We start from the raw sequence: 27,806 nt of genomic DNA, 5'->3' as shown, positions 1-27,806 counted from the left end.
CACTGGTACCCAGGGCTTGTGTCATCACCTGGCTGCTGGCTCTGCCAGACAGGGAGGGAGGGCAGCACAGGGCTGGGGGTGGCACTGAGACTGAAATTCTTGTGATGTGTGGGTTTCAGCTGCTGAAGAAAAAGGAGCTTGAGCTCAGAGAGCACTGTTGGAGGGGTTGGAGCTGTTTGGATACAAGGCAGAGCAGCCTGCAGTCCTTCACCTGTTCTGCTTTAAGAAAATTACGCTCGTGGTTTAAGAAAAATTGAGTGGAGAGAGAGTTTTTGTGCCAGTTCAGCAAGCAAAAGTGATTGAGTCAGAGGATGTGGGCAGGGCTTTGTGAGGCATGTGGCTGGAGTCCTCAAACTCTGACCTTCTCAGTTACCTGTAATTCTAAAGTCAGGGATATCCCTTAAGAAAATGAAATGCCATGATACAACGAGCCTGGAAAGGTGGGTGGAACCGAAAGTGGGATGGTTGTTCTGGCAGAAATCAGGCTTGTGACTGGAGAGTTGATAAGTCACATTCTTCTCTCAGTCTCCGCAGCTTCTACGAAAGCTTGTTTTCCTGGGGTGTTGGCAGTTTTCCTTGGCTACAGACCAGGGCAGTAGGTCTAGGCTGCATCGTGTTGGCCTTTCTATTGACGGCTCTGCTCTTCCCTCAGGACACGTATTATCTTAGTGCAGAAGAGTGCATCACAGCTGGGAACTTTCAGAACCAGCACCCCAACATCTGTCGCCTTTCTCCAGATGGTCATTTCGGATCCAAGTTTGTCACAGTTGTGGCTACAGGTACAAACGGGCCTCAGCTTGCCCCGGCTCTCTTATTACACACAAATTATCTTTGCTTAATAGAAGAAGAATATGCAGCTCTGCCAGAGGAATTCAGATGTCTTGGTCCCCATCTGTCCTATTTAACAAGGGCTTTGCCTTGTTCCATCAAGTGAAATACATTTTTGTTCTTTCTTTGTGTTATCTTCTCTTCAACTATTTACCCTGTCCCCTGCAGGAATCTCAGTTGAAGCTCGTACCTGGAGCACCCACCTCTCTGATCCAGAAAGCATTTTTTGCCTGCAGCTAAGGGAATATCTGTCAATTGCTTTTTCGTGTTTCAAACATTTAATCTCCAAGTCCTGTTGCCTGAAAGCGACGGTGCAGAACCACGGCAATCCAGATCCTGAAAGTTATTCTAGGTGATTGAGCATAAAGGAGGGATCTTTATCTCCCTTGTGCTGCTGACAGGGAAGCCCTGATGTAAGATTCCCCGCTCTTCTGTGCGTGGAAATGTTTTTTGTTTGCCCCAGTAAAACAGAAGCCTCCACCACGCTTTGCTTTGTCACCTCTGATTTTAGCCACTTTCACAGCAAGTCTCCAAAGGCACTGGGGCTGCGGGGCAATGCTGGCATGTGCTGGGAGAGTTGTAGCATTAGAGGTTCAGCCTGCTCTTCTTTGTGGGATGACACACATGTATTCATTTAACGTTTCCCTGGAGCAGATGCACTGGGTTCTGGGTCTGTTTAGCGCAGTGAAAAAAAAACCATGACTTCCAAACATCATCCAATATGAAAAGTCAAAGTGTGAGATTATATTGCCTCTTCTGAGCTCAGTTTAAGTGTTTTTGGAGCCTCTTTTAGTGAGAACGCTCTCGCAGTTAACAGACCCTGCAATCAGACAGCTGCCCTGCATTCCAGGCTGCTGAACACATCAATCTTCCATTAAAGATAAACGTGTATCTCACTCTTATTGTATTTATTTTTTCTTTTTTGGAACAAAGTGTTTTCTTGAGCAAATGATGGCTGGCTTTGTTCAGGCCTTCCTCGTGTCTTGGTCTAAGTTTAATTTCTAGGAGTGTTTGTTCTGGAGCAGTGAGTGATTCAGGTTAGAGATCAAAGGGAAGCAAAGGAATATTTCCTCTTTTCTTTCCAGATAATTTCATTCTCTTCTGTTCTATCAGCCCATCAGGTTTCTATTTATTCCTTCCTTTTGTGCACTGTAAGTACAATTGCATACTTTGCATCAACTTTGCCTTTAAGTCCTCTATGTGGGTTAATTCTTCTCCCCTCCTGAATTCCTAGGTTTGGAAATAGTAATGCTTTCCTACCATCTGCCTGTAGTTTCTCTTTCCAGTTGTGTTCTAATGACATATGACCTGATGTTGCTTACATTATCCAAATTAAAGCACCAAACATGTGATGCATTGGTGAGCCAGGGTCTTAATTTCTGCTTTCCATGTCAGATTTCCTCCAAGCCATCGGCAATAGGCTGAGAAAACAACTTTTTCTTCTTATGCCTGACATTACCTGGTGGCAAGCCCTGAATTTGCAGGTCGTGATGGACTGGAGGTAAAGCAGGCTTGCAGGAGCCATGTGTGCATAAGACTGAGTACCTGCAGGCTGTGAGCTGCGACTTTGTCCAAAAGGACAGCTAAGCCTCACTTAAGCTCCTGGCAAAGTTCTCTCTACGTCACTCTGTCCCATTAGGCCAAGTGTGAGAATGGTGCTGCAGAAGCACACGTTACTTAGTAAGCGTAGAGCTTGGAGGAGGATTCTTGCCCAGAAATGCTTCCCGTGCAGCAGCCCCAGTGCTTTCTTCTAGAAGAGCAGTCTGTTGTGCATTGCTCCTGAGCCGTGCCTCTCTGAGTCGCACGCAGCAAATCGCACACAGAGCACAGAACCGCGGGGCGGCCCGCCTCCACATCGCTCTGCTGTGTCATTCTGTGTCATTCTGATCTGGGCTCTCGTCTTCCAGGTGGTCCCGACAACCAGGTGCACTTTGAGGGCTACCAGGTCTCCAACCAGTGCATGGCGCTGGTGCGCGACGAGTGCCTGCTGCCCTGCCGCGACGCACCGGAGCTGGGCTACGCCAAGGAGTCCAGCAGCGAGCAGTATGTGCCCGACGTGTTCTACAAGGTGAGCTGCAGAAACGGCTCTGCTGCACGTCTGGAAATCAGCACGGCCGGCTCAGGAAGGGATGTCTTTGAGATCTGAACTATTTTCGGTAGTAACCATTCACCACATGTCTGCAAAGTAATTGCATAAGCTCCATTTCCCCCTCGTAAAAGAGCTGTTATGATTTCCAGCGCAGCAGTAGCCATTGGCTATCCGGCTTCTAAACGGAGCGATCCACTGAAAGCTCACAGCAAGCACTGTGAATTCACCCCCTCTTGTATTTGTTGGCTGAATCTGCCACGTTCTCTGTTGATTTTAATCCCTGTCTGACTTCAGCTTCCTCCACTTCACCGTTGTGCGATGGGAGCTAGCACAAATAGTGCTGTCAAAGCAGTGGGTTCCTTGTGCAGTGCGGGGATTTGCTCACGTATGACACACTGACAGACACCAGCTGGGTAAGAAATGCAACAAAAGAGTGTAATTCATGCAGCAGGAGGAGAGGCAGCCCTTTGCGTGCTTCTCTGCAACAAAAGGTGCGAAGGCCTTCAGACCAGTGGTGGCACAGGAGTGCATCCCTGGCCTTCCTGTCTAGCACTGAGTGTCCTGCCTGTGCTCTGATCCTGTGCTCTGGTCAGACAGTAAACTCCAAAAGCTGTCCTGAGGAGCAGTGGGAGATGTGTGGATCCAGAGTGCTTCCATTTGAAGTGCCATGCAAGAGCATTGCTGGCATCTGGCCTGCTGCAGTTCCCAGTACAGTTTCCATGATGAATGGGCTGTCATTATTCACTTGGCAGTCGTTTCTGGAGCTCCTCAGACCTCCTGTGTGTGCAGGGTTGAGTTAGAAACTTGGGGACAGGATCTCTGCAGACGCTAACAGCACTGCGTCTCAAACTTGTGCATGCTGGTGCCCCATGAACAAGGGCAGGGGAATTAATTAATGGCATGGCACGCTAGCTAATTAGCCATCCATCACCCCAGTTAGTTATCTCCTCCTCGTCTGTCTGATGCTCAGAGCCCGCTCAGCCTGCAGCGCTCCTGCCATCTGTATTAAAGCTGTCCATGGAGGAAGTCGGGCTTTGCAGAGCTGCCATCGTTTGGGCCGGCGGAAATGAGCACGTTGTACGGCCCCAGCAGAAGCACAGCTCGTCAGGATGCTCCCGTATTGCCCAGGGCTCAGATCAGGAAACGCAAGCTGGGCCAAATTAGCCCGTGAGGCTCCGCCCCTCAGCGCTGCCCTGCTTTGGCTCCACCTGAAAATGAGGAACACCTTTGGGCTAAATTCAGCCTTGGAAAGGAATCTGTACTCAGAAAGCCAGATAAAAACCCGTGCCTTTCTCCTTAGCGTGCAGACAGCTCGCTGCGAGGAGCTGATAAGCCAGGTCCGTTTCGATACAGCGCAGCTCAGTTGTGCAACGGCTGGCCTTGGGTGAGGAGCTGACATCACCTCTGGCGCTGCGGTGCTGCACGGAGCGCCGTGCCACGCGGGCTGCAGCCTTGCAGGAGGCTGCAGGTCTGCGTCCCACATGTGGGCCACCCTGGGTGCTCGGAGCAGCAGGAAGCCGTGGGTGTTCCCTCAGGTCCTCGCTCCCATCCCTCCTCTGAAGCAGGGAGATGAACGGAGCGCTCGCTGACGGCCCCGGCGTCGCGTGGAAATTTCCATGAGCAACTGATTCACTGGGACGGGCTGCAGCTTATTTCATATGTTTTATAACTTCTATCCGTAATTGCCTTTTTCATGATGTGCTCAAGGAAGGCTCGAGGACTGCTCTGGCGGGTGCAATTGTCCTTTAGACTTGAACGTGTTTGGCTGCAGGATCTCTTAATTTTATTTTTTTTTCTTTTTCTTTTTTGGAATGTTCTTAAATCAATGGAAAGCTTAGTCACTCCTGGCTTTGAAAACCTTTGGGGTCTCATTAAATGTGTAAGGCTTGAGGTCAGAGACACTACCTCATAGTTACTGGGTTGGTGACAACAATGGTGTCAAAGCGTTGGCTAAACACGCTTTTGAGGAGCAGCAGTGCAGTGTTTGGCCACACAGCAGAGAACGTCTGGCTCTGCAGTGCCCTGCTGCCCCTTCCTCTGTCAAAACTACAGGAGCTGAGCAGTGCTTGATGTGGGTTCCCTCTGTGCTGCCTCCCCACCTCTGGCTTTAGGCAGAGCGTTGCCCTTTGGAGTAGTTGCTGCATGTTGTCTCAAACTGAGAAGCTATCGCTGGTAGAGAGAAAAATTCATATACATGTTCCTCTGTAATAAACTCCGTGTTCATTTGAAAAGCCCTTTAGGATGAAAGGAGCTAACACAAATTTATTATAATTGGATGTGAAGGTCAGCATCGTTTTAGTGTGAGTGTATTTATAGAACTTTGCATCCACATACAAGGAACAAAAAAATCTGTTGAACTCCTCCTGTACCTGCCTGCAGCAGGGCGATGCAGAAGATTCACCTTCAGCTCTTGCAAAGAGGAAGAGATGTGTATGGAAGTGCAGGTTAGCAGCAGTGCTTCGGTCACGTTGTTCAGGGATGCCCCGTGCCTGTGCTCACAGCAATGCTTCACTTCAGCAGTGACTGCTGGCAGGTGTGTGGGGTGGTGATGCTGCACGAGGGGCTCAGGCAGGAGGCTGTCAGGGACTGCAGTGCGCGCACACGGAGGTGACTGAAGAGAGAACAGCGTCTGTCCTCTGTCAGCAAGCTGTCTGTGTGCGTTCTGCTCTATGTTGTGTTTGCAGAGCAGAAGCAGCTGAATGGACTCACCTTGGTGCTGCGTTGGCACAGGCGGGCTCTTCCTCCATGGAAGTGGGAAACCTGATGGCAGCAGCTTTGTCCTGCTGGGGCGAGGCGTTTTTCCTGAGCTCCAGCCTTGTGATTTCTGTATGTCTTTACCATTCTCTTTGTGTTGGCCGCTGGCCTTCCTGCTCGGAGGAACCACCCCCGTGGAATTGGCAGGGTAGGCTTTCTGCACAGGGCCATTGCTTTCCTGGCTGACAAAGGCCGAGTTCTGCTCTCGTGTGGAAGTCCAGGGCTTTGGGGGTGTGGGTGTGAGTTGCTCTGCGCCGAGAGGCGTCTCCAGGTGAGATCAGCCAGAGGGAAGAGCACATCCCCTTCGCCTCCCAGGTTGTCTGTGAAGCATCACAGGGCCGTGCTGCTGCCAATTTGAACGTTGCACAACCAGCACATGCTTCTTGGCAAGTGCAGTGCAAGGAAATCCAGGATGGAGCCTCTGTTGTCAAGACACAGACACACAAACTGGGGTAACCAGTGTGCTCGCGAGCAAAATGATGTCGCAATGGCCACTGCGCCTTGCTCTTCACCTGCACGTGACACATGGGCATTTTCCATTCCTTCTGCCCTCAAGCAGTCCCCTGCCTCGTCTATCTGGTTCTAGAAAACATCCAGATTGGTTTTCATTTCAGTAAGAGTGTAACTTCGAGCCAGCTACCCAGAGGTGGCGTTGCTTGTTGTGCTCAGTGCTTTTGGGTGTGAGCCCTCCCAGCAGGCTGCCTGTGCCTGGTGCTGTGCTGCTGTGTGCTCCCAGCTCCATCCAGGCGCAGCAGCAGTGCCCCACTGCTCCCCACAGCCCCTGCATGCCACAGGTGTTGGACATTCTGCTCTTTGTTAGCCTCGTGGCTCTCACTTTGTGGGGGAAGGGTTGCTGTGTTTTACAGGATTGCTGTGTGTTGCAGCCTCTTTGACATGTTTGAAGAATGGATTTGGGGACTGGCTTTGGCTCTTATGGCAGGTATTACTTTAGTGCAAACAAGTTGCCATCCTTGTGAAGAGTTGCCTTTTACAGCTGCCTTAATGCTGCCCGAAGGTTCTTCAGGATGGTGCGTGATGAAAACCCTTCACAATGGCAGCAGTGTTGTGAAAGAACCCTTTGCCCCAGAGTGTCCAGCAAGTGCCTCTTGCATTTACAGCAGTTGTTGTGGTGCCTGGGCCTTGGCTTCTCGCTGCCAGCCCTGCTCCCATCTGGCCCAGGCAGGGACCAGCAGCGGGGTGCTTTGTTTTTGTTGGAGCTGATCGGGTTGCAGACCTGCAGCTGCTCTCAGGCTGTCCCCAGTGTGGCACATGTTGCTTCTGGCCATGCGCTTTGAAATCCTCTTGCCAGGGAGGAGGCAGTAGCCAGGCTGTGTAGGGATCTCTCTGACAGCGCAGGACTTCCCCTGGCTTCCTCCCAAAGCTTTGTCCTGGACTGCAAAAGCCTTCTTAGCCTTAAATGTCCCAGCTGCTGTGGGGAGGAGGATGCTCAGTTAGCTCACCAGGAGTCTCCTGAGAAGTATTTCAACTCTCACTGACCTGCTGCTTACTTGTAGAAAGGTCACTTTGTTTCTGTGTGTTGGCTGCTCTGTGTGGGGGTGCAGGACTGCTCAGGAAGGCTCCTGGAGGAAGGAAAAGCAACGCTGGGTTTCGCTGTCCCCCAAACCCAGAGGTGCTCAGCTCCACGGGGCCTTTAGCAGAGTGGGGAAGACATGGCACAGGATGCTGGCAGCCCTGGAGCAGCCACTACAGAGCCAAGCCTCCCTCCTGGCTGCTCATCATCTCTGTGTAGGAAACCCTGAAGCCACCCAGGACCGCTTCCTGCAGCTCACGGTGTGCAGAGCTGTGCTGTGCATCCCGGCCTGCTTGGCAGCACAGCCATCGTGCACCCATCCTTTGCCCTGTTTGACCTTGTGGGTTTGCAGCTTCTGCCTCAAAACAGTGTTTTAAAGCCTCCAATCGCAGTGCCTGATGCAATCTCACTTTGCTCCTGTCTTCAGGATGATTCATTGTCCTGATCCTCCAGGCCTCCCTGCTGGATTTTTGTCCAGGTGCCAAAGAGTTTTGCTTTGTTAACCCCTTCCTGCCCCACTTGTGGCTGCTGAGCAGAGTGAGGAGGCGTTGAGGGCTGGGGCTGTGGGGTGCAGAAGTGGTGCCCGCGTGCAGAGCCGCTGCCAAGTGCGGGATGGAGACGTCTGTCTCCCAGCAGTTCTCCCAGCTTGACGTTTGTTAAGGCCTTTAAAACTTAATTGCCTGATAAAACGGTGTATGGGGGCCGGAGAGAAGTGCTGGCTGGGTGGGGGGGCTTCATTTGGGGAGCAGCAGGGTCTGGGCACGTCCCCTGACTCAGGGGGAGCGAGGTTCCAGCTCGGCTGTAACCATGTCATGCATCTTGAAGGCCTCAGCAGCGTGACATTAAAAAGGAGGCATTTAACATGGAAATCCCCAGAGGCGGAGATTAAAGCGAACAGGTGCTGGAAAAATGTTTCTGCATATTAGAACTTAATTAGATTTGAAAATGAATTCCAGATGGGCTAATTATGTGTGAGTTGTTGCAGGTTCCTTCTTGCAGGGGCAGGACTGTGTTTGGGATGCTGGTTGCAGTTGGGTTGGATGTGATTTGTGGCTCCGGCGCTATCGCTGCCATCTAGAAGCAGGTTGGCTTTCAGGCCCTGTGATCTCTCTGAAAAGGCTCCACGTCTCCTGCTGCCGCTGTCAGAGCCGTGCAGATCTGAGGCCACCAGCCACCAGCCTGTTGCTGAAATAACCACGGGGCCAAGGAGCCTCATGTTCAAGGAGAAAAGATCCTTATCGGGGTTGCTTTTAAAAGGAGCTTCAAAGACAGGATGGTGGATTTGGACAAAGAAAAGCGTTCCTGGGGACGGGGCGCTGCCGGGGGTGGAGGTGGGGAGGGGGCTGGTGGCAGGGGGCTGCGGCCTCAGGCGCTCAACACGCCACAGCCTGCTGGAGCAGCGCCTCTGCTGCTCACATCCAGCGTGAGTGAGCTGCGCCGATAGCGGGGAGCCGTGCTCTCCTGCAGGAGAATGCGGCTGGTGGGGGGATGGCAGCCCCAGGCAGCTCGTCCTGCCGGCTCAGCCCCGGTCTGCCCGCGGCCGCTGGGACCGTGCACATCAATGTAAACTTTTATGTAAGGTCTGTGATTGGAAATCATGGGTGTATAATTTCTACGCGGCTCCGTGAATGATTTATAACATGTTAAGTGATGATTTAGGTAGAAAATACAACCCCCTCTTACAGAATCTTTAATGAAAAGTGTCACTTCTTATGAATTTATTTCTGAAGCTCCGTTTGAACTCAGCGTGTTTGACATAAATCAGGTCTAATTGTCATTTTATGATTAATGAACGTATGCTGGCCATTTTTCTCCATAATTAAACTTTATGTTCAATTCACCTGGCAAAGCCAAACAAGTTTATGCGCTGTGATGTGCTGGCCCTTTGGGTCTGCGTGTGAGAAGGTGCCTGGACTTCCAGCTCCCAAGCAGAAGCAAGCTCAGATTAGAGACTCGTGGCAAGTTTTGCAGCAAGTCAGGTTTGCCTTGGCTGAGAAAGCAGGCGTGGAGCTATCTCTGCTTTTAAGACAGCGCTGCTTCAGAAGTGGCATTTGCACTCCCCACATAATGCTTGCCATCTCCCTGGTGGCAAATGTTTGTGACAAGATGCTTCATGTGAGCATCAGAGTTACAGAGCTGCAGAGCTCTGTGTCCTCCTCTGTGCCCCAGACCAGCTACCAACACAGAGGATCCCGGAGCTGCAGCGTGGATCTATGTGGGGATTCCTCCCTGAGGCTTCTTGCCATTTCTGCACTAATCACACTCTTGTCTTTCAGGACATAGACAAGTTTGGCAATGAGATCACACAGCTGGCTCGTCCTCTCCCTGTCGAGTACCTAATCATAGACGTAAGTATTCACTGCACTTTGCTGGCAGCAGGAGGTGGTCAGAGCAGAGTTCTTAACCCACCTCTAAATTTCACACTGGAGCTGATCTCTAGGCTGATTCTCTCTCCCCTTTCCCCATTACAGCCCGGCACTTGTAGCACAGAGGTACAGGAGGCAGCGTGCTCTGAGCGGTGCAGTGCTCTCTGGGCACAGCCTGCAGTGGTGCCAGGGAACACCCTTGCTTTCTGGGAAGGCCCTGCCTGGTGCCTTAGGGCTGCTGGGAGGTGGCAGAAGCAGCCTCACATGTGTGTGCTGGGCACCACCTCGCGGGGAGCTCATTAGAAAGCTCCGCTTGCGTCTCCCTTAGCAGCAATTAAGAATCAGGCTCTTTGTGGTGACTCAGCAGACCAGGTTGGTGCTCCAAAAATGCCTTTTCCTGGGGGAGGGCAGAAGGAGATACGGCACAGAGCTTGGCTGGAGCAGAGCCACGGCCTGCCCATGAGCAAGCCCTGCTGCCCTTTGGCTCGAGAGGGAACTGTTACGGTGCGGAAGAGAAGAAAGCAACATAATTCAGATGGCAGATGATACTGCTGAGTCGGAGTTGGTGCCAATGAGGATTAAATCCACCCGGAGCCACTGCTCTGCTCCAGCTGCCCTTGGCATCGGTGCTGTCCCGCAGCACAGGGAAGCTGGCAGCCAGGAGCTTTCCCCTTCCTCTTTCCCTGCCTGCCAAGGCCTGGTGCCCGTGTGCCCCTTATCAGCATGGCTCAGAACAAGGGGCCCGTTGTGCAGGGCCCTCGGACACCCTGTGCCAGTCGGCAGCACTGGGACGTATTTGTTGCTCACGTAGTGAAGGCATCTGTTTCCAGACTACCTGGGGTGTAATTAAGATGAAAACAGATTGACAGAACATGCATTTAGGAGCAGTCTGGAAAGCTGCATTTCTGAAGCATCTTGTTTTGCCTCGTTTTTTCATGATCTGAGTTCATACTGAACTGGCAGGTATTTCTGCATGTCTGCTTACAAAGAGCCTCCCTGTCAGGGCAGAGTAACTGACACCACAGCTTTAAAGCCCTCAGAGCAAGAACTGGTTTAATTGTCGACTGCTGGCCTCTGAACCCAGGAGCCTCTCAGGTAAGGTGGGAGCAGTGTTGTGTTCTTCGTTCCCACCTGTCTGTTTGGCACAGGAGGCAGGGTTAGTGCCCCGCAGAGTGCGGAGACTTAAAGAACACGAAGAGATGCTTGCTTGGCATTATCCAAGAACCAGTGGAACAGTCCTGGTGTAGGAGCTCTGTTGTCCCCTGCAGTGCTAAGGACACCCCCAGGTGACACCCCAAGCAGGGCAGGGCTGCAGGGGGAACTGCTGTGCTGTTGTAACGTCTGAGCTCAGAGCATTTCCCTCAGCTTCATTAAAAGTGATGGCCGGAAGCTGGGGGATTCACTGATGGCAACATTGCTTTAAATGTTAAAAGCCATCAGAAGATCCATGCTGTAATTGCCTTCCTGGCTGAGCTCTAATATGCAGCCATGGCTGCTCTCGGTGCTCAGAAGCCTTTCTTCCTGTAGCCCTTTTACCTCTCCTGCTAATGCTCTGATCGTCCTTTCTTGGATTTTCAGATTACTACAACTTTCCCCAAGGATCCAGTCTACACTTTTTCTATTTCTCAGAATCCATTTCCCATCGAGAACCATGATGTGCTGGGAGAAACTCAGGTAAGCGATCGATGGCAAAGCTTTATTTCATACAGAGATGTCATCTGTCTCCCTTATACTTTCTGATGTCTGCTAAAGGACAGCTGCAGTTGTGCCCTTCCATCACCCTTCCGTGGTTCAGTCCAGCGTTGCCAAACTGCCTGCATGCAGGTGGGGGCTGCGTGTGCTCTGCCAGGGCTGTGGGCTCCAGATACAACCCTGCACAGGTGGGGACTGCAGCAACCCAGCTGAGCTCTGAGCTCAGAGAGACACTGTGACAGCAGCAGGACGAGGGTCTGTTGCTCCAGCTCCAGCAGCACCATCTTCTCTTGCTGGCCTGATACTTCAAACACAGAGACCTTTTGCTGGATGGGGCTCGCAGTGTTGAGCAGAGGCAGCTGCTGCACAGTCTGAGGCACGCACGGGACTTGGGCAGCACGTGGAAGACTTCAGTTGCTTTCAAGCAAGCAGCTGGTTTCTGCTAGGAGGCCATGCTAAAGGAGCTCCCTCCAAAAGCAGCCACGAATGAAGGGCTCCTGCACACTGAGAGCAGGGAAGAAAGGCGGGGGATGGAGGGGCTGCCTCGCCTGCCTCTTCCTCAGGGACCAGGCTTTGCCTTTAGCTCACTGCCTCTGCTCAGTACTTTGGGTTTGGGATCAGCTCTGGATGTGCTACTGGGAGAGGAGGGGTAACGTGGCCCCTTTTTCTCTGGAAGCTGTTAGCTGCAGCACAGCCAGGCTGATTTCACATGGTCTGATCTCAGGATGGTCTGCATGTTGCACAAAAGAGGGCAAGAGCGTTACCAGGTCTGCTAGTGGATCTGAATAGGAAATCGAAGTTATCACGTGGAGGGAAAATGACTTCTTTTTCTTACTTTCCTGTCTTGCAGGACTTCCACAGCTTGGCCACCTACCTGTCCCAGAATACTTCCTCTGTTTTCTTAGACATCGTTTCCGATTTCCATCTGCTCCTCTTCCTGGTCACGAACGAGGTCATGCCTCTGCGGGTACGTAGGCGACAGCAGAGGCCACATGTCGGTGTCACTGAGGCCCTCTTGCTGCATGGGGGACACCGGCGCAGCTCCAGGCACGTCCCATGCCTTGTGGGGACATGCAGCTGGCCCCACGCCTGTTCTTCCACACTGACCTTTCAGCAGGGGGCTTAAAAGTGAAACTGAAGCCTCCGGCTGGGCCGAGAGCTCCCAGAGCACTGATCAGAGCAGTGAGGGGTGAGGGCTGTTAGGATGGTCGCAGCCGGGATGGAGCCAACTTGGCCGTGGCTCAGAGAGCTGGAAACATCTATAAAAACTATCTCAGAATCAAAAATATCCTGTAACGATTACAAGATCAGAGCCCCCAGATCTCTGTGAGGCCAGCAGCTTCCTGCTCATGCATCTCTGCCTCTCTTGGCACGGTGCTGGTGGTTGCCCAGGCCCCCGGTTCTGGACCCTCGGACCTTCCTGTTTCAAGCAGCATGCCAGCAGAACGAGCCATGTGTTTGCAAGAGGGCGCGTGTGCGGGGCGGCTGGGCTGACCCTGGGCAGCTGGAGATCAGGCTGAGGCTGCACACGGCTGGGGGTTGGGCACGGTGCTTCCAGAGACAGCTGCACTGGGAACGTTTGTGCCCTGCTTGGAATCGGGCTCAGTGTGCACAGCACAGGGCAGCACAGCTTCCAGCTGCAGCCTCTGAGCAGAGGGAGTTGAAGCCTTTGGGTTTTAGAGTGCATCTGAACGCTGGGGGGAGCAGAAGGGATAAGTTCAGTCTTACTCCCCAACATCATTTGTTGTTGCAACCCCAAAGGCTCTTTAGAAAACGGAGAAAAGTCAGACTTGCAGCTCTGCCTCAGTGTGACCAGTGGAGGGCTGGAAGGCCCTGGGTCATAGCTGCAGGCTGTTTGCAAGAGAAGTATCCAGCACTGATATCCCTCTTTTGGCTTTCAGGACAGCATCAGCTTGTTGCTGGAAGCTGTGAGGACCAAAAACGAGGAGCTTGCACAGACCTGGAAGAAGTCAGAGCAGTGGGCCACCATCGAGCAGCTCTGCAGTAAGAAATGGGGTCCCTGGGACACGATCCTTTGTCTTTCAGGCCGTGGGCTGGGCTGGCTGGTGTGGGCACAGCACAGGGTCCTCGGTGCTCAGTGTGAGTGCTGAGATCTGTCCGTGCCTGGGAGCAGCGCCTGGTGCTGGGGGTGAAGGCAGCTCGTGGGCAGGGAGGCTCCTGCCTGCCGGGGCAGGATGTAGGCAGGGCTCCTGCCCGTTCCCAGCGCCTCTCCCTGCTCTGACCCTGCTCTTTCTCTCGCAGGCACAGTTGGTGTCCAGCTGCCAGGACTGCATGAATATGGTGCTGTGGGCGGTTCGACACACGCCGTGTCGGCAGCCATGTGGGCCTGCCAGCACTGCACCTTCATGAACCAGCCAGGCACGGACCACTGCGAGATGTGCAGCCTGCCCCGGACCTAAGCCACAGCAGTGCGGCGGCCGACTCCAATACAGAGCAAACCCTTGAGCAGCAGGAGTGGTGCTTGACCCCTCCCCTTCCCGCTCCAGCTCTCCTCGGTTGCCCCTCTTCTCCTTCCAGGGGCAGCCCTGTGTCACATCGTGAGGTGGGCACCCTGGGCTTGGCCTGATGCCGGCCTCTCGCTTCACCTCAGTCTCTGGATGGGCCTTTGCCTTGCAGGGCTCAGGGCGGCTCTGCGTGGGGCCGGCCGCAGCCTATCCCCCCTTCCCTCTCCCCTGCCCGCAGCATCCCCTACCCTGCAGAGGAGGCGGGGAGGCAGTGGCGTCTCCCTGCCCCCGGCTTTGCTCCCCGCTCCCCTTTTCCTGCCTTTGTGGCTGACTGCCACCAGCCTTGGCTTTCCAGGCAGCCCTGGCCCGGCCGTACCCACAGCTTTCGTGCTAAACAGCCCATGCGGGGTGAGCAGATGACTGTTAGCAGCGTTGGATCAGGCAGCAGCTCTGCCGGGCCAGACTATGTGTGCTGGCAGTGCTCCCAGAGCAGGATAGGATCCCTGGCAATGGATGAGGGGTGGGCACGTGCCAGCTCACGGCTTGGCGCTGCACCCACAGCCTCATTCTCTCTGGCTGCAGGGATGCTACGGCAGCCTGGGTCGTTCCTGGGGGCTGCAGGAGGGCTGTTCCTTCCCCAAAGGCTTTGCTGTCCGCTCAGATAGTGGGGAACGTGCTGGGGGGTCACGTAAGTCAGGCCTCTTCTCCAGTACCCAGTAATTTCTGTGCGCGTCCCTCCTGGGCACCATGCTGGAGGTGGGGCCGGGCTACACTCTTGCTGCTCTCCCCCTGCTTTAGAGCCTGGCTAGGGGCTGCTGTGGGGCTGGAAAGGGGCAGGCAGTGCCCTGTGGCCCTGTCTCGGGGCTGCCCCGCCCCTGGTGATTCGGGTTTCGGTTCAATTCCCGGGGCTCCGGTTGTAGCACCGTTTCGTGCCGCTTTGCAGGAGGGAGGCGTGAGGCCCCGTCCTGGCACGGGCCCCGGGACGGGCGCGGAGACCCTCGCTGCTGCCCGTGGGCTTCGTCTCGTGCTGAGGAGCGGCTGCCGGTGCCGCCCCTGCCGCGGGGCGCTCGGGCTGTGGCTGCGGTTTGCTTTTCCCCTCGGTTTGTTGGTGTTTGGGGTTGCAGCGGTTTGCGGTGCCTGGACTGAACGACCCGGTCGCAGGGTCTGCGAGTAACGTTGAATAAAAGCACCTGAAACAAGAGGCAGCGCCGCGCCTTCCTGCGCTCCGTTCCCGGACCGCGGCCGTCCTTCTGGCAGGGTCGGGCGGACAGACGGACGGACGCTGCCCTCGGCGCCCCGTGCCCTGCCTGCAGCCCTGCCGGTCTGTTTGCAATCAGCAGCACAGCCGCGTGCGGCCGGGCCTCGCGCCAGGCCCGCTTGTTAAAAAGGGACAGCGGCAGCTGCACGGAGCCAGAGCCGGCGGATCCGAGCCCGGCGAGCAGCTGCCTCGTCTGCGGGCGGCTCCCAGCACAGGTAAGAGGCAGGAACGGGTCACGCGAGCCGGGCCTGCAATCGGGGTCACGCCAGCCGGCGGCCACGGGGCCGGGCGCTTCCCCCCCGCCCCGGGTTCCCTTTGCGGCGCTGTTGGCGATGCGTCCCGGCGGCGGGGCCGGGAGCTCTGCTCCGCTTAAAGGCCCGGAGGGAGATGCGGGGCCCGGCTCCATCTGGGCCGGCGCCCGGTAGCGACGTCCTGGTGCGGGGCTGAGGTCACCGCGGAGCTGCTCCCCGAGAGCCGGGCTCCGTCTCACCGCACCACCTCCAGCCATGGCGCGGCTTCTCCCCCTCCTGCTCCTCGCGGCTCTGGGCGGTGCGGCCAAGCTGAAGCGCCAGCCGACGGCGTGGGACGAGCGAGCGGACGGTAACGTAGGGGAACCTCCACGGCACGGCCACCGCAACGGGCGCACAGCCTGCAGCCGGGCTGGGGGCTGTCCTGCCCCATCCATCCCATCCATCCCATCCCCACAGCCGGGCGGGCGACGCGGGGCTGCGCCAACCTGACGCTCGTCTTGGACAACTGGAGGTTCGCCATCACCTCGCAGCTGCGGAACCTCCTGCTGTTCCACCACCACACCGTGCTGCCCGACTACGGCCGGTGAGCGGCGGGCGGGAGCGGGGCCGGGGGGCTGCGGGGGGCTCCTGGGGCAGCCGGAGCCCTCATTCCGCTCCCGGCACAGGATCCGCTCCCTGTCGGGGGCGCTGGATGAACTGTACGAGGACTTCAGCGCCCTCAAGGAGCAGCTGGGGCGGCTCTCGGGGCGCTTCGTTGAGGTGGAAGCGTTCGTGGATCAACTGAGCCGCAGCCCCGGGCCCCGCACCGCTCCCGGGTCCCGCACTGCCCCCGGGCCGGGCCCGCGCCGCCGGGGATTGCCCCAACCAGCCCTCAAGTAGCACCACAGCTCACCCTGAGCCCCACCGCATCGCTAATAAAGCCTCACACCCACAGCGCTGCCGCCTGATCCCTGACCCCCAGCCCGGACATCGGGAGGGTGGGACCGAACCACCTCCCCACCCCGCAATGGGGAGTCCGCCCATCGGCGCTTTACGGCCGCTGTCGCAAAATCTCCGCCCCATTGCGGCGGCCGCCGCGCAGCCGTAAAGCGGAGCCGCCCGCGCCCCCCGGCCCGGTACCCGCAGCCCCTCCGGGACGCAGCGGGGGGTGGAGGGTGGGGGAGGGGTTAAGGGGTGTGGGGTTGGGGAGGGTTGTAGGGTGGGGATCGGGATTCCCGTTGGGAGGAAGATTTGGGGCTGGGGGTAAGGGGTGAGGGTCTGGGGAGAGGATTTGGGGCAGAGAATTTGGGGCAGAGAAGGCTGCGGTGCGGATGGGGGTGGGGTTATTGGAGGGGATGTGGGAGATTCGGGGTCGGGGGTGCTGCAGGGTGAGGTGATGGGTGGGGGGTGTGGGGCTGGGGGGGAAGCTTGGGGGAGGGTGGTGTGGGGTTGGGGGTGCTGCGGGGTGTGTGATGGGGACGGGGATGGAGCGGGAGGATTTGGGGCCAGGGGTATGCAGGGTGAGGTGGGGGGGCTGGGGTTGGGGGATGTGGGGCTGGATGGGGCTTAGGGCAAGGAATGAAAGTGTGAGGCCTGGGGTTGGTGTGTGGGGGTTTGGAGCCGGGGGGGCTGCGGGGTGAGCTGGAGAGTGCCGAGCTGGTCTCTGTTCCAGGGGGGCTGGCAGTGGCCTTGGGGTTTGTCCCTGTTCCCCCCTCTCCCCTCTGTGCTGAGCACCATCCCCATGCCCCAGGCACCATGGCACAGGTGGGGCACCGGGTGGATTACCTGGCTGGCTTCTGCTGCCCGGTGGGGGGGCTGGTGGCCGGCAAACCCCGCGTGCTGTGCCACGAGAGCGAGATCTACCTCTGCAATGGCAGCGAGTTCGTCTACATCTACGACCAAGAGGGCAAGGTGCTGAAGGTGAGTGGTCCTTGCTGCCGGGATAGGAAGTGGGGAGACCTTGGGACCCCCCCGGGCTCCTCCATCCCAGGCTGTGTCAATGAGAGGGGGTGGGATGCTTTGGGGCAGTGGGGTGCTGCTGCCTGAGCCCCCCCCGGGCCCTGCGAGGCGAACGCTGAACAAAGCAAAGTCCCTTTCTTTTCTCATCTACAAAGGATTTCACTGTTGTCTCCGCTGTGACTAACAGCAGTCGTCGTGTTGAGTTATACACAGCTTCTTTTTTTAATTTGTCCTTATTATCATTTCTAAGAAAGCCATCACTGTAATATCAGGATTTGCCTCCTACACTGCGTTCCTTCTCAGGAAAGTAGATCATGTATGGGCTTTCAGGTTGCCATTTCCCTCCCTTTTCCCTCCCACCCACCATGCGCAGCCGCTGCCCGGACAGGAGCAGCACCGCAGCCTCATGAACCCGAGCGCAGTGCCAGCTGCAGCACTGCCCGGTGACGGCCCAATTCCTGGAAGTGCTCACCATGTTCCTCTGCAGGAAATCACTGCTTTCATTCCCGGTTTCTTTGGGGCTGCCCAGGGGGAAGCACCGCTCAGCAAGCTGCTCCCTCTTTACCCAACAGTGCGCCTCTCTGCCTAGCTGCATGGGCACCGGGGTTCCTTGGCACCTCCTGTGGGCTCAGTGGGACCATAACCCTTCCCTTTCTCCACCCAGGCTGTGTACAGGTGCCCCGACCAGGTGTGGCACGTGGAGCTGCTGCCCCTGACAAGACAGCTGTACATCCTCTGCGCCCACAGCGGCATCTACTGCGTGTCCCTGGACCAGCAGAGCAGGTGAGGTGGCAGCACAGGGCATGCACGTGCATTGTACAGCTCGGGGTTTGGCCCTCGGCTCTCTCTGGGCCGCTGCTCCTGCCCTGCTGTGGGGAGCTTGCTCTGAGGGCCAGGGGATGAGGCAGCCAAGAGAAGCGCTGGCTTCGCCCCGAGCCTTGGCTGTGAGCCTTTGCCTGTTTGCTTGAAGGTTAATGGAGCAGACGGATGGCGACGGCCAAGAAAGCAATTGCCCTTCCGGCGTCTTCCCCGTGGACTCAGACGCCTGCATCTTCCCAGACTCCAGCCTCTGCATGTTCACTCTGCTCAACAACTTCGTCATCACGCTGTCCCAGGCCCACGGCAAATGGTGGATGAAGCTGCACGAGCTGCCGCGCCCTGAGCAGGACAGCGCCCCCTACCGGCAGGTCAGCGAGGTGGGCTTCTGCCCCGGCCCCGCGCCCGCCGAGGAGGGAGACGGCGCTCCGTCCCGCTTCCTGCCCGTGCTGTGCTGCGCCTCCTCCCCGGGCACGGCGGGCAGCGCGGAGGGGCCGTGGTGCTCGGGGGGCTTCGTGCTGGAAGAGCCCCTCTTCAGCTTGCTCTTCGGGATCGACGCCGCCATGCTGGAGTCCCCGATGATCCTGTGCGGCTTCCCGGACGGACAGCTCTGCTCTGTGCCGCTGAAGGCTCTCAGCTCGCCGCCCGCCGATGGCTGCCACGACGTCTCCGGGCAGGACCCCCCCGTGAAGATCCTCCACCACTTGGAAGAGCCCATCGTCTTCATCGGGGCGCTGCGGACGGAGCGGCGGGCGGCGGAGGAGGAGGAGGAGGAGGAGGAAGATGACGCCGAGGACGATCCGCTGTTTGGCGACGCCGGCTGCGACTGCGTGGTGGCCGTGGGGCACTACGGCAAGATGGTGGCCGTCAAGGCAGACCAGAGGGATGAGACAACGGTGCCGGAGCTCAGGGAGTACTACCTGCGTGGGCCCATCCTCTGCGCCGCCTGCGGCAGCGGCAGCCGCATGTACTACAGCACGCACTCGGACATCTCCGCCGTCGACCTGGACTGGGTCAGCGAGGCCTCTGACCCCGAGGACGCGGAGAGCTGCGGCGGCGTCCTGCCGCCCGTCCTGTCCCCAGCCAGCTTAAGTATCTGTAGCGTCGTGGCCCTCTCCCTGTCCTCGCGGGCGTCAGAAGGTACCGCCAGGGGAGCGCGCTGGGTCTTGGGGTGGATGGGGGCAGGAGAGCTGCCCAGCTGCGTGCGTCCACACACCTTGTGGTGGTCCGTGTCGGGCTCCGTCCTTCATCCTTTCTTGTTGACCCTCTCCTTTTTGTAAGTTCTTGCTGTTCGGCGTGCCGACGGGCTGAGCACCCCTCGGTACCCTGTGCTGCCCCGCAGGTGAATCAGAGCTGCTGGCCCTGTCTGCCAAAGGCCGCCTCATGACCTGTGGCTTATGCAGCCCCGAGGATGCCGATGTGGAGCTGACGCCCGCCGAGGCTGGCCGGAGGATTAAGGCACTGCTGTCCGGGATAGGCAACACCTCAGAGAGGTAAGGGCAGGGCTGCTGTGCTGCTGCTGGCCCTGTGTGAGCCGTGGGGTGTAGGTACCTAGAGGTGTACCAGCTCCTGCATGGCTTGTGAGGCCTCTTGCAGTGCCACCTCCGATGTTTCCTTTCCCAGAGCAGGTGGAAGGGAAGCCCCCAGCCTCAGTGGCATAAAAATAGTTTGCTGGCAGCCCTGCCTGCTGCTCTGTGCAGGCACGCTGCTGCTTGCAGCTTTGGTGACAGAAGGAGGGCAAGGCACAGTGCCAGCGTGCCCAGACACCCCTCAGCACCTGCCAGGCCTGTCACAGGCAGGGCAGGGCAGTGCTTGCTCAGCCCTCTGCGGCCATCTGTGCTTGGGGAGGAGGTTCCCCCTCTGGTGGGGGATTCCCAAAGCTGTGAGCGGGGCTTGTAGCCCACCCATCTGCAGCTTGTCGTGGCTGGGAGCTGCAGCCCAGGGCTGGCCGGCGGGTCGCACTCGGGGTCCACTCAGCTGATTGGGGTTTGTCTGCTAACCCCGTTTGCAGACCCACTGTCCCCACTGCCGGCCCTCCTGCTTTCGAGCTCTGCGCTTTGTCCTTCCAGAGTTTCCTTCCTGAAGAAGGCAGTGGACCAAAAGAACCGTGCCCTGGCCAGCCTCAACCAGGTGATGAACGTGAGCGCAGCTCTGCTGTCCAGCCAGGAGGGCCAGAAGCCCATTGCTTGCACCGTCACTGCCAACTGGAGCTGCCTCCTGCTCCGTGACACCGTCACCATCTCCTGCCTGCTGGAGAACTGCAGCGAGTACAGCCTGGAGCAGGGCTGGACCCTGTGCGTTCAGCTCCTGGCCAGCCCCTGTGCCTTAGAGGAGGAGTCTGTGGATTCGGCCACCACCTTCACCTTCCCCATCGACCAGCTCCTCCCTGGGACCAAACGGGAGCTGACGCTGCCCCTCGGCTCGGCCACAGACACCAAGCTGGATCTGCCTCTGACCATCTCCTGTGCCCTCTACTACAGTTTACGTGATATCCTGGGCAGTGGCTCTGACTCACCCGAAGCCCTGGATGATCTCCTCCCGGACGATTCGCCCATCCTGTCCCCAGACAGAGAGGGCATCTGCCTGCCCCTCAGCGAATGCACCATTGACGTGCTGCAGTGCCTGCACTTTGAGAGCAGCCCCCCCAGGCCGGACCCCTCCTCCAAAGTGGCTTCGCTGCCTGCACCCCAGGATCCTGTGGAAACCTTCCTGAGGGCATCCAAGGAGCAGCCTGAGCCCGAGGCAGGGACAGCCAGCAATCAGCCATGTGCCACAGGAGAGGGCAGCGTGCCACCCTCAGCAGCGTCCATCAGAGTGTCCTCAGAGCTGCTGAAGAACGCGCTGAAAGCCTCCAGCTCAGGTGGGTGCTGCCCGCAGGGGGTCTGTGCCGAGCAGGTCCTTGGGACTGACCTAGGAGAGCTGTCCTGTGTCACCATCCCCTTCCCGGGGCGAGGGAGGAGGGTTCCAGGCCCCCACTTTGCCACTCCAGCAGTGTGACGGCCTGAAGGGGAATGTTCCCAAGCCCAGAGTCAATCTGGCATCGCAGCAACTGCACGCACATGGGCAGAGCCAGGCGCGCACCGTTCCACCTGCTCACATGGCCCTGCCCTGGGGAGGTTGTGCAGAGACACAATGCGCTCCGCTTTCTCTCCTCTCAGCCCCAGACGTCTCGCTGAGCTGTGCCACGCTGCGCTGGCTGCTGGCTGAGAACGCTGCAGCCGCGGCGCTGAGCAGTGGGGAGGTGACCTCGGTGTGCGGTGTGGCTCCGGATGGAGGAGAGGTGCAGCTGATCATCCGAGAGGCAAGGAAGGGGTTTAGCCCTGCAGAGGAACTGCCTGTCCTGCCCCGCAGAGCTCTGTTCCTCACCCACTGAGGAGCAGCATGACGCGTGGCCTGCCTGTCACCCCCTGGTCCCACACTCCGTGCCGCTGGGGCCCCCTCCTCCCTTGCCAGGACTTTCTCAAGGCTCCTTTGGGCTGCCGCTCCGTGCTGAGCCTGCAGAAGGGAAAACGTGGCTGGGTTCTGGGTGTAAATCCGACCGACTGCAGCTTTTCCCCTTCTAATGTGAAAATCCCCCTCTAAGTGCAAAGGAAAAGCAGTAATTGCAGCACAGCTCTCCTGCCACGGTCGGCTAACCCTCCGGCGAGGGGCCCAGCCGCCTGCGTGCTGGCAGTGACCTGGTTCAGGTTGGTTCACACTTGAGAGCACTAATATTGCCAATGTGATTAGCGACAGCGTTAATTCTGCTTGGGCTAAGCCTGCAGGATTAAATCCACCACGCTGGCAGCCCGCGTCTCGCTGGGGAGCGGGCAGCAGGTCGACCTCAAACTTGTACTGGCCTGGAGAGCAGTGAGGGCTGTGCGTGGAGCAGGGATGGAGGGAACGGCAGCCGTCTTTGGGCCCAGCATGGAGTCACCATCCCAGCCCTACTGCCCTTGGGGTGGGGGGAACTGGGGCAGCCCTTCCCCAACCCTGCGAGGATTGCAGTGAGGCCTTGCTGCTCTCTCAGGTGGCCATGAATGACCTCAGCCCGGCCGGCCCCATCCAGGCGGTGGAGATCCTGATGGAGAGCCCATCCCTGGCCCACATGTGCAGGATGCACCACGCCGTCATCCGCCGCATCCAGGTATGGAGCTGCGGGGCGCATCCCCGAGTGCTGCCCTGGACCCCGACGGACTCTGTGGGATGGTTTTTCAGGCACCACTGCGTGGCAGCCATACTTGGCACAGCCCGGTGCCACACAGGGATGAGGAGTGGGACCACCGCTCCCTCCCCAAGTCCCCTGCAGCAGAGCTCTGCTCCCCGCAGGCGCTGGTGCTGGAGCAGGCAGCGCAGGGCTCGGGGCCCCCTGACCTCCGCATGCAGTACCTGCGCCAGATCCAGACCAACCACGAGGTGAGCCGTGAGCCCGCCGTGCCCCCACCCCCCCCCTACGGGCCCCTCCTCACGGCCGCCACCCTCGCCCCGCTCCTCCTCTTTCCTCCCGCAGGCGCTGCTGAAAGAGGCGCGGTCCCTGCGCGACCACCCTCCCCTGACCGAGGAGGGCACGGAGAAGCTCCTGCACATCTACCGGCAGCTGCGTAACCCCAGCCTGGTCCTGCTGTGAGCAGCGGAGCAGCCAGCGCGCCCCGGGGAACGGGGACGGTCCCAAGGAGGGGCAACGTGCCCGGCAGGAGGGCCGGCGGCCGAGGCGGTGGTCTGTGTGTGTGAATGTGTCGTGGTCGTGTTGTCGGCAGCACGGAGGGGCCGTGCGCCCCGAAAGCCGCCTGGCGGCAGAGCGGGGCTCCTGGGCTGGCCCGGCGCTGCGCTGCCGCCCGGTGCTGTGCAGCCTCGTGGGGCGTTGCGGCCGTGGTAGCGTGGCTCCATCCCGGCTGTGGGCTGCGCCCCCGTGCCGCCTTGCCTTTCAGGATCAGGACAAACAGGGTGCTGTGCCAGGGTGCCCGGGGGAGCCCCGTTTTCTGCTGGGCAGGGGAGGGGGTTTTCCGCTCCCCCGTTGTTTCTATAAATGATCTCGTATCTCTGTGGCGGTGCAGCGTGTTTTGGGGGCTCGGTCTTTCCCCGCACTGCTCCGGTGTCTGTAAATCTGTCGTCTGCCATGAAAACGATCGTGCCGCTCAGCGACTGCGCCTCTCTTTTCCTTTTCATCTCCGTGCCTGCTCCTGGGGGACCCCCACCGCCATCACCGTGCATCTCCCCAGCCCCACGCGCACCGCTTGAGGGGCTGCAGCCCCCTCCCCAAACCCCCACGGCACCCCTATCCCCGCGGGCACGCGGAGGGGCACTGCGGCACTCTGCCACCCCGTGGCACAGCGAGCGCAGAGCTGCTCTGTCCCCGGCACGTGGCATCCCCGTGCCCTGCTGCCATCCCCTGTGCCCTTCTGCACGCTGTCCATTCGGGGTTATGGGGCCACGGGGTGGGGATGAAGGCCAGATCCTGACCCACCGTGCCCTGGCCGCGAAGGAAAAGGCCGTGCCTTGCTGCAATCCAGACGCACTTTAATGACATGAGTTGGGGAGGGTCGGGGACGCGGCTGCCGCCATCGGTGCCACCGGGTCCCCCCGTCCCCGGGCTCAGTACTCCCAGAGCGTGGCCCGCAGCACCGACTCGCTGTCGGCCCGCAGGGTGCCGGCCGGGTCCCCGCGCAGGTACCGCCCGTTCTTCCCTTTGATGGCGACGCGCCCGCGCTCCCGAAACTCGAAGAAGAAATCCTCGGACAGGTCCCCGTCGCTGCAGACCGCCCCGCTGCTCGCCACGTACCAGAACTTTCCCCCTTGACCTGCAGAGGGCGCGGAGCCGTCAGCGGGGCCGCGGGCAGCCCCGCATCCCCCCCGCACCGCCACGCACCTCGGATCTGGTAGGCGCCGTCGCTGAAGCCCACGTGGAAGACGTCGTAGACGGAGCGGTTGGAGTCGAGCAGGTTGGAGCCGCGGTGGTAGCAGACGAAGCCGTGCTCGCCCCGCAGCACCAGCATGGGCCGGTTGATCAGCTTCAGGGTGAACTCCTCGTCCTCCCCTGCGACGGGGACGGGGCTGAGCGGGGCTGACGTCCCCATCAACCCCCACCTCCAGCCCCAGTTCTGCACTCACCCACGGCATCGCTGACGGCCGCCAGCTGCCCGTTCCTCTTGGTGCACACGTAGCGGCCGTTGCTGGCACGCAGGGCCACGCGCCGCCCGCGCCACTCGATGTCAAACATGGTGTTGGCAGCACTGGGTGACAGCACAGCGGTGTCACTGGGCCACCCGCACCCCCAGCCCACCCTCTTCCCCCCCCCCAGCCCTGCTGCACTCACACTTCAGTAGCCACGGCCTGGATGCCCCCATGAGCCACCAGGGTCCAGTAGCTGCCAGCATTGGTGTGCAGGCTGCACTTCTTGGTGTCACGGTCGATCTGCAGCTGGAAGGTCTCGTGGTTCAGCTCCTCATCCTGGTTGGCCGACACGTTGACGCCTGCGGGTGGGAAGGGACATCAGCACAGGGCCACGTGTGGGGTGCGTTGTGTCGTCGTCCCCCTGGCCCCTCCCAGGGTAAATCCCTCCGGGAACAATCGCGCTAATTGGGCCCTTAATCTGATTGTGGTGTGCCCATCTGAGCAGCGCAGCCCTGCACAGGCCCCTATTTATATCCCACACCGCCCTAAGGAGCTTGGCACAAACGTCCCCAGTGCCGCCGGGACAGCAGGGCAGCTGGGGCCATGGCACGGCGCTGTGTGCCAGCTTTGGTTGTGAGCACTGTGTGTGCAAACATGCACGCTCCCAGCACCTGGCATGCACTCCATTCATACACCAAACTCAGCCTTGCACACATGCAGAGTGGCATGCAGGTGAATGCACGGTGCTGCAAAGAGCCTTGCTTGCACACAGGTACGGGCTGCACAGCTGTGCACCTGCAAACACATGCACACACACACACACAGGTTGCATGCAGCTGTGTGCCTGAACTCACGCTCACAGCATCACACATGCATGACCTGCACTGAAGCACGCATGCGCTGCAGTGCACCATGCAGAGCCTTGCACACGCACATTTATGCACACTTGCAGTGCTGCACAGATCCACTGCCAGTCCCAAATGGGCCACACAATCCCAGGGCAGCCTCTGAGCAACCCACACTGCCGACAGTGGGGCTGTGGTCACACACCGACCCCAGGCAGGGGCTGTTTTTATAGGGTCTCCTCTCCACGCAGAGCGCTCTCACGGAGACCTCCAGGGCTGGGGCTGCTTTGGGCTGAGCGATCCCCAGGGTCCACCAGGTGCCCATCCCCGAAGCTGGGGCTGTTTTTGTAGGGTCTCCTCTTGGTGCTCTCACAGAGAGCCCACACTCTGGGCCGACCACCCCCCGGCTGCACACCGTGCCCTTACCCTGCCGGATGGAGACGAATCTGCCGTTGGCCGCCGTGAAAACCACCTGGGGGTGACTTTCCTCCAGATCGAAGAGTTCGTCCTTGCCCGGCTTGGAGCTGCGCCCGGATTTGAGCGTTCCGGTGGGCCCGGTGGGCGCCAGGTACTTCCCATCGCAGTCCTTGAAGGCCAGCTTACCCGCCTTGAACTCCAGCGTGTAGCCGGTGCGGGCGCCGGGCTCGGGCACCAGGATCCCATCGCAGCGCAGGTAGCGCTCGTCGGCCGTGCGCAGGCTGTACTTCTTGTCCTGGAAGCAGAGCGTGATGAGCGCGTCCACCCCCCAGGGCAGGTTGCTGTCGGTGGCGATCTCGTCCTCGTGGGCGCTCAGGTGCGCGTAGCGGCGGCGGCTGACGCTCAGCAGGTTGGCCTGCGGGTGCATGGCCAGGTGCACGGTCCACAGCTCGCCCTCGGTGACGCTGGGAGCGAAGCAGGACAGCCGGTCCTCGCGGCCGCCGAAGAAACGCCGGTGCGGCGCCGACTGCAGCGCCCAGCGCCCGTCCGACTGCGTGATGATGCTGAAGCGCTCATCGCGGCCCGGCTGCTCGGCCTCGCAGCGCACCTGCCCGTCCTTGTCGGCCCCCAGGTAGCGGCCCAGGTGGCTCTTGAGGAAGACGACGGAGCTGTCGGCCTCGTCCTGCTCCAGCGTCCATATCTGCTTGCGCTTCAGGCTGGGCGCCGAGGCGTTCACCTTGTAGCCGAAGCTCTCCGCCGTCAGGTAGCGGCTCTCGCAGTTGATCAGCCCGAACTGGATCTTCAGGACCTGGTGGATCCCATTCGTTGGCATCTTCCGCCTCTGCCGGGGGGGGGGGCGGCCCCAGGGGGCTGCGGGGACGTCTGCGCTGCCGGGCGCCGCTGCCGCAATGGCCCCGTGGCACAGCTCGGCACGGCACGGCACGGCGGGGGGGGGGGGGCGCCCAATTAGGGGCAGGTGGGATTACGGAGCCCGGCCAGATTGCTGCTGGGTAACCTACTGCCCCACGCCCTACAGCCCCACAGCGGCTCGACGCCCGGCACCGGGCAGCCCCGTGTGCGCACAGCTCCAGATCTCGGCGTCCCACCGCGGAGCTGCGGGTGGAAAACTTGGGTGGGAACCCGATCTGGGCGCACGGATCCGTTCCCTGCAGGCTAAGGTTACCGGCCTCTCTGATTCAGCAGCAGGTCACCTCCCGGCGCGCCGCCTCCCGGCCAGCCCCTAAGCGCCTTACAATTAGCCAGGCATTTTGATTAGTTTAAACCCTTTATCCTGCTTTGGGGCCCTTGGCCTCCATCTGTCCTACGGCCCCAATTCCCCCCCCCCATGGCTGTGGCTCGGGGTCACGCAGCCCTGTGTCTCTGATGGGACAGAGCTGAGCACTGGGCTTTGTCATCATCATCTCGCCATGTGTTGGGCCCTGGGGAGCGACGGGGCCGTGTTGGGCATCGTGGTGTCGTGCGTTGGGCACTGCGGGATGGGAACCTTCGTTGCTGTGTTTTGGGCATTTCAGGGCCATGTGTTGGGCACTGTGGAATTTGGTCCTCCAGTGCTGTGTGTTGGGCATCACAGTGCCATGTTTTGGGTACTGCAGCACGGGGACCTCCAGTGCCATGTGTTGGGCATCGTGGTGCCATGTGTTGGGTGTCACAGTGCCATGTGTTGGCATGATGGATGGCATCCTATGGTGCCATGTATCCCCCAGCCACAAGGATGCTGCTGGGGACACTTGGGCTGAGCTCACCCCAATCCCATGGTTTTGGGTGCTGCCCTATGGGAGCACGGAGGTCTGTGGGGATGGGTGGTGTCCCATAAGCAGTCACACCCGGTCCCCAGCGCCCGGCTCTGTGCTCTCACTGCCTCCTTCCCCCCCAGCTCCGGTGTCAGCGTGGCGGCAGCGAGTTATTGTTCCCGAAAATAGGTCCCGGGGATTGTTTGCCTCATGACTTTTTCATGGCTCTCCCTTTACCGTGCCTGAGAGAGGAAGGGGGGGGGGCACGGCGGCCCCCAGCGCTGCGTTACACGAGCTGCATGGCGTGCTGAAACTGACCCCCACCGAAATGGATACGGCTTGGCTTTCTGACTGGGGGGGGGGGTGGCTAAGTGGGTCAGGGTCCTGCAGAGGGGGGTGGGGGACAGTGAGGGGGACATCCTACGGTGCTGCTGGAGGTGTGCGGTGCGAGAGCTGAGAGCCGCATTGACACACACAGATGCCACCCCTCCCCAAATACAGGGCTGCTGTCGGCATTGGGGGTGTCCTGCTCCACCCCGTTGTTTTCCCCCCCCCCGTGTTTGGGCTTGACGGGAGGGAGGGGGTCCAGGGATGGGTGTGTGTGTGTCTGGGGGGGGGGGAGACGACGGCACATTGCGCAACGCCCCGCCGTCCCCGTGACAACGGCGGGGGGGGGATGGGGTGGGCTGTCACCGTCACCACGACGACAGAGCTG

The 27,806-nt window shown here is 59.3% G+C and overlaps 3 protein-coding genes across 6 annotated transcripts in view; 2 read left to right on the top strand and 1 right to left on the bottom strand.

The window, feature by feature from the left end:
* Positions 1-14,926, top strand: part of NPLOC4 (NPL4 homolog, ubiquitin recognition factor) — a 36,008-nt gene extending 21,082 nt beyond the window's left edge. For all 3 annotated transcript variants that reach the window (XM_052687918.1, XM_052687919.1, XM_052687916.1), the window contains exons 11-17: positions 653-779; positions 2,736-2,896; positions 9,479-9,550; positions 11,147-11,242; positions 12,111-12,227; positions 13,162-13,264; positions 13,523-14,926. In XM_052687918.1, coding sequence (XP_052543878.1) covers positions 653-779; positions 2,736-2,896; positions 9,479-9,550; positions 11,147-11,242; positions 12,111-12,227; positions 13,162-13,264; positions 13,523-13,680 — 834 coding nt within the window. In that variant the 3' untranslated portion in view covers positions 13,681-14,926. The remainder of the gene's footprint in view (positions 1-652; positions 780-2,735; positions 2,897-9,478; positions 9,551-11,146; positions 11,243-12,110; positions 12,228-13,161; positions 13,265-13,522) is intronic.
* Positions 14,927-16,245: 1,319 nt separating this feature from the next.
* On the top strand, positions 16,246-23,109 carry FAAP100 (FA core complex associated protein 100). Of its 2 annotated transcripts, XM_052687914.1 has the most exons (10): positions 16,246-16,349; positions 16,964-17,133; positions 17,837-17,955; positions 18,143-19,128; positions 19,331-19,481; positions 20,058-20,848; positions 21,147-21,289; positions 21,998-22,114; positions 22,297-22,383; positions 22,478-23,109. In XM_052687914.1, the coding sequence occupies exons 2-10, from the start codon at positions 16,969-16,971 to the stop codon at positions 22,592-22,594; spliced, it is 2,676 nt and encodes an 891-aa protein (XP_052543874.1). In that variant the 5' UTR covers positions 16,246-16,349; positions 16,964-16,968; the 3' UTR covers positions 22,595-23,109. The 2 variants fall into 2 exon arrangements, with proteins under 2 accessions (XP_052543874.1, XP_052543875.1); XM_052687915.1 differs by lacking the exon at positions 16,246-16,349 and having other exon boundaries at positions 16,818-17,133; positions 21,153-21,289.
* Positions 23,110-23,518: 409 nt separating this feature from the next.
* On the bottom strand, positions 23,519-26,186 carry FSCN2 (fascin actin-bundling protein 2, retinal). The gene is made up of 5 exons (XM_052687959.1): positions 25,350-26,186; positions 24,281-24,437; positions 24,076-24,197; positions 23,834-24,001; positions 23,519-23,765 (listed from the first exon to the last, which is right to left on the bottom strand). Exons 1-5 carry the CDS (start codon positions 26,170-26,172, stop codon positions 23,560-23,562), a joined length of 1,476 nt encoding a protein of 491 aa, XP_052543919.1. The 5' UTR covers positions 26,173-26,186; the 3' UTR covers positions 23,519-23,559.
* Positions 26,187-27,806: the final 1,620 nt, after the last annotated feature.

Source organism: Tympanuchus pallidicinctus, unplaced genomic scaffold (genome assembly GCF_026119805.1).
Source record: "Tympanuchus pallidicinctus isolate F22 unplaced genomic scaffold, pur_lepc_1.0 scaffold23, whole genome shotgun sequence".
Lineage (NCBI taxonomy): Eukaryota > Metazoa > Chordata > Aves > Galliformes > Phasianidae > Tympanuchus > Tympanuchus pallidicinctus.
Note: the sequence above shows the minus strand (reverse complement) of the source record. Positions and strands in the feature narration are given on the sequence as shown.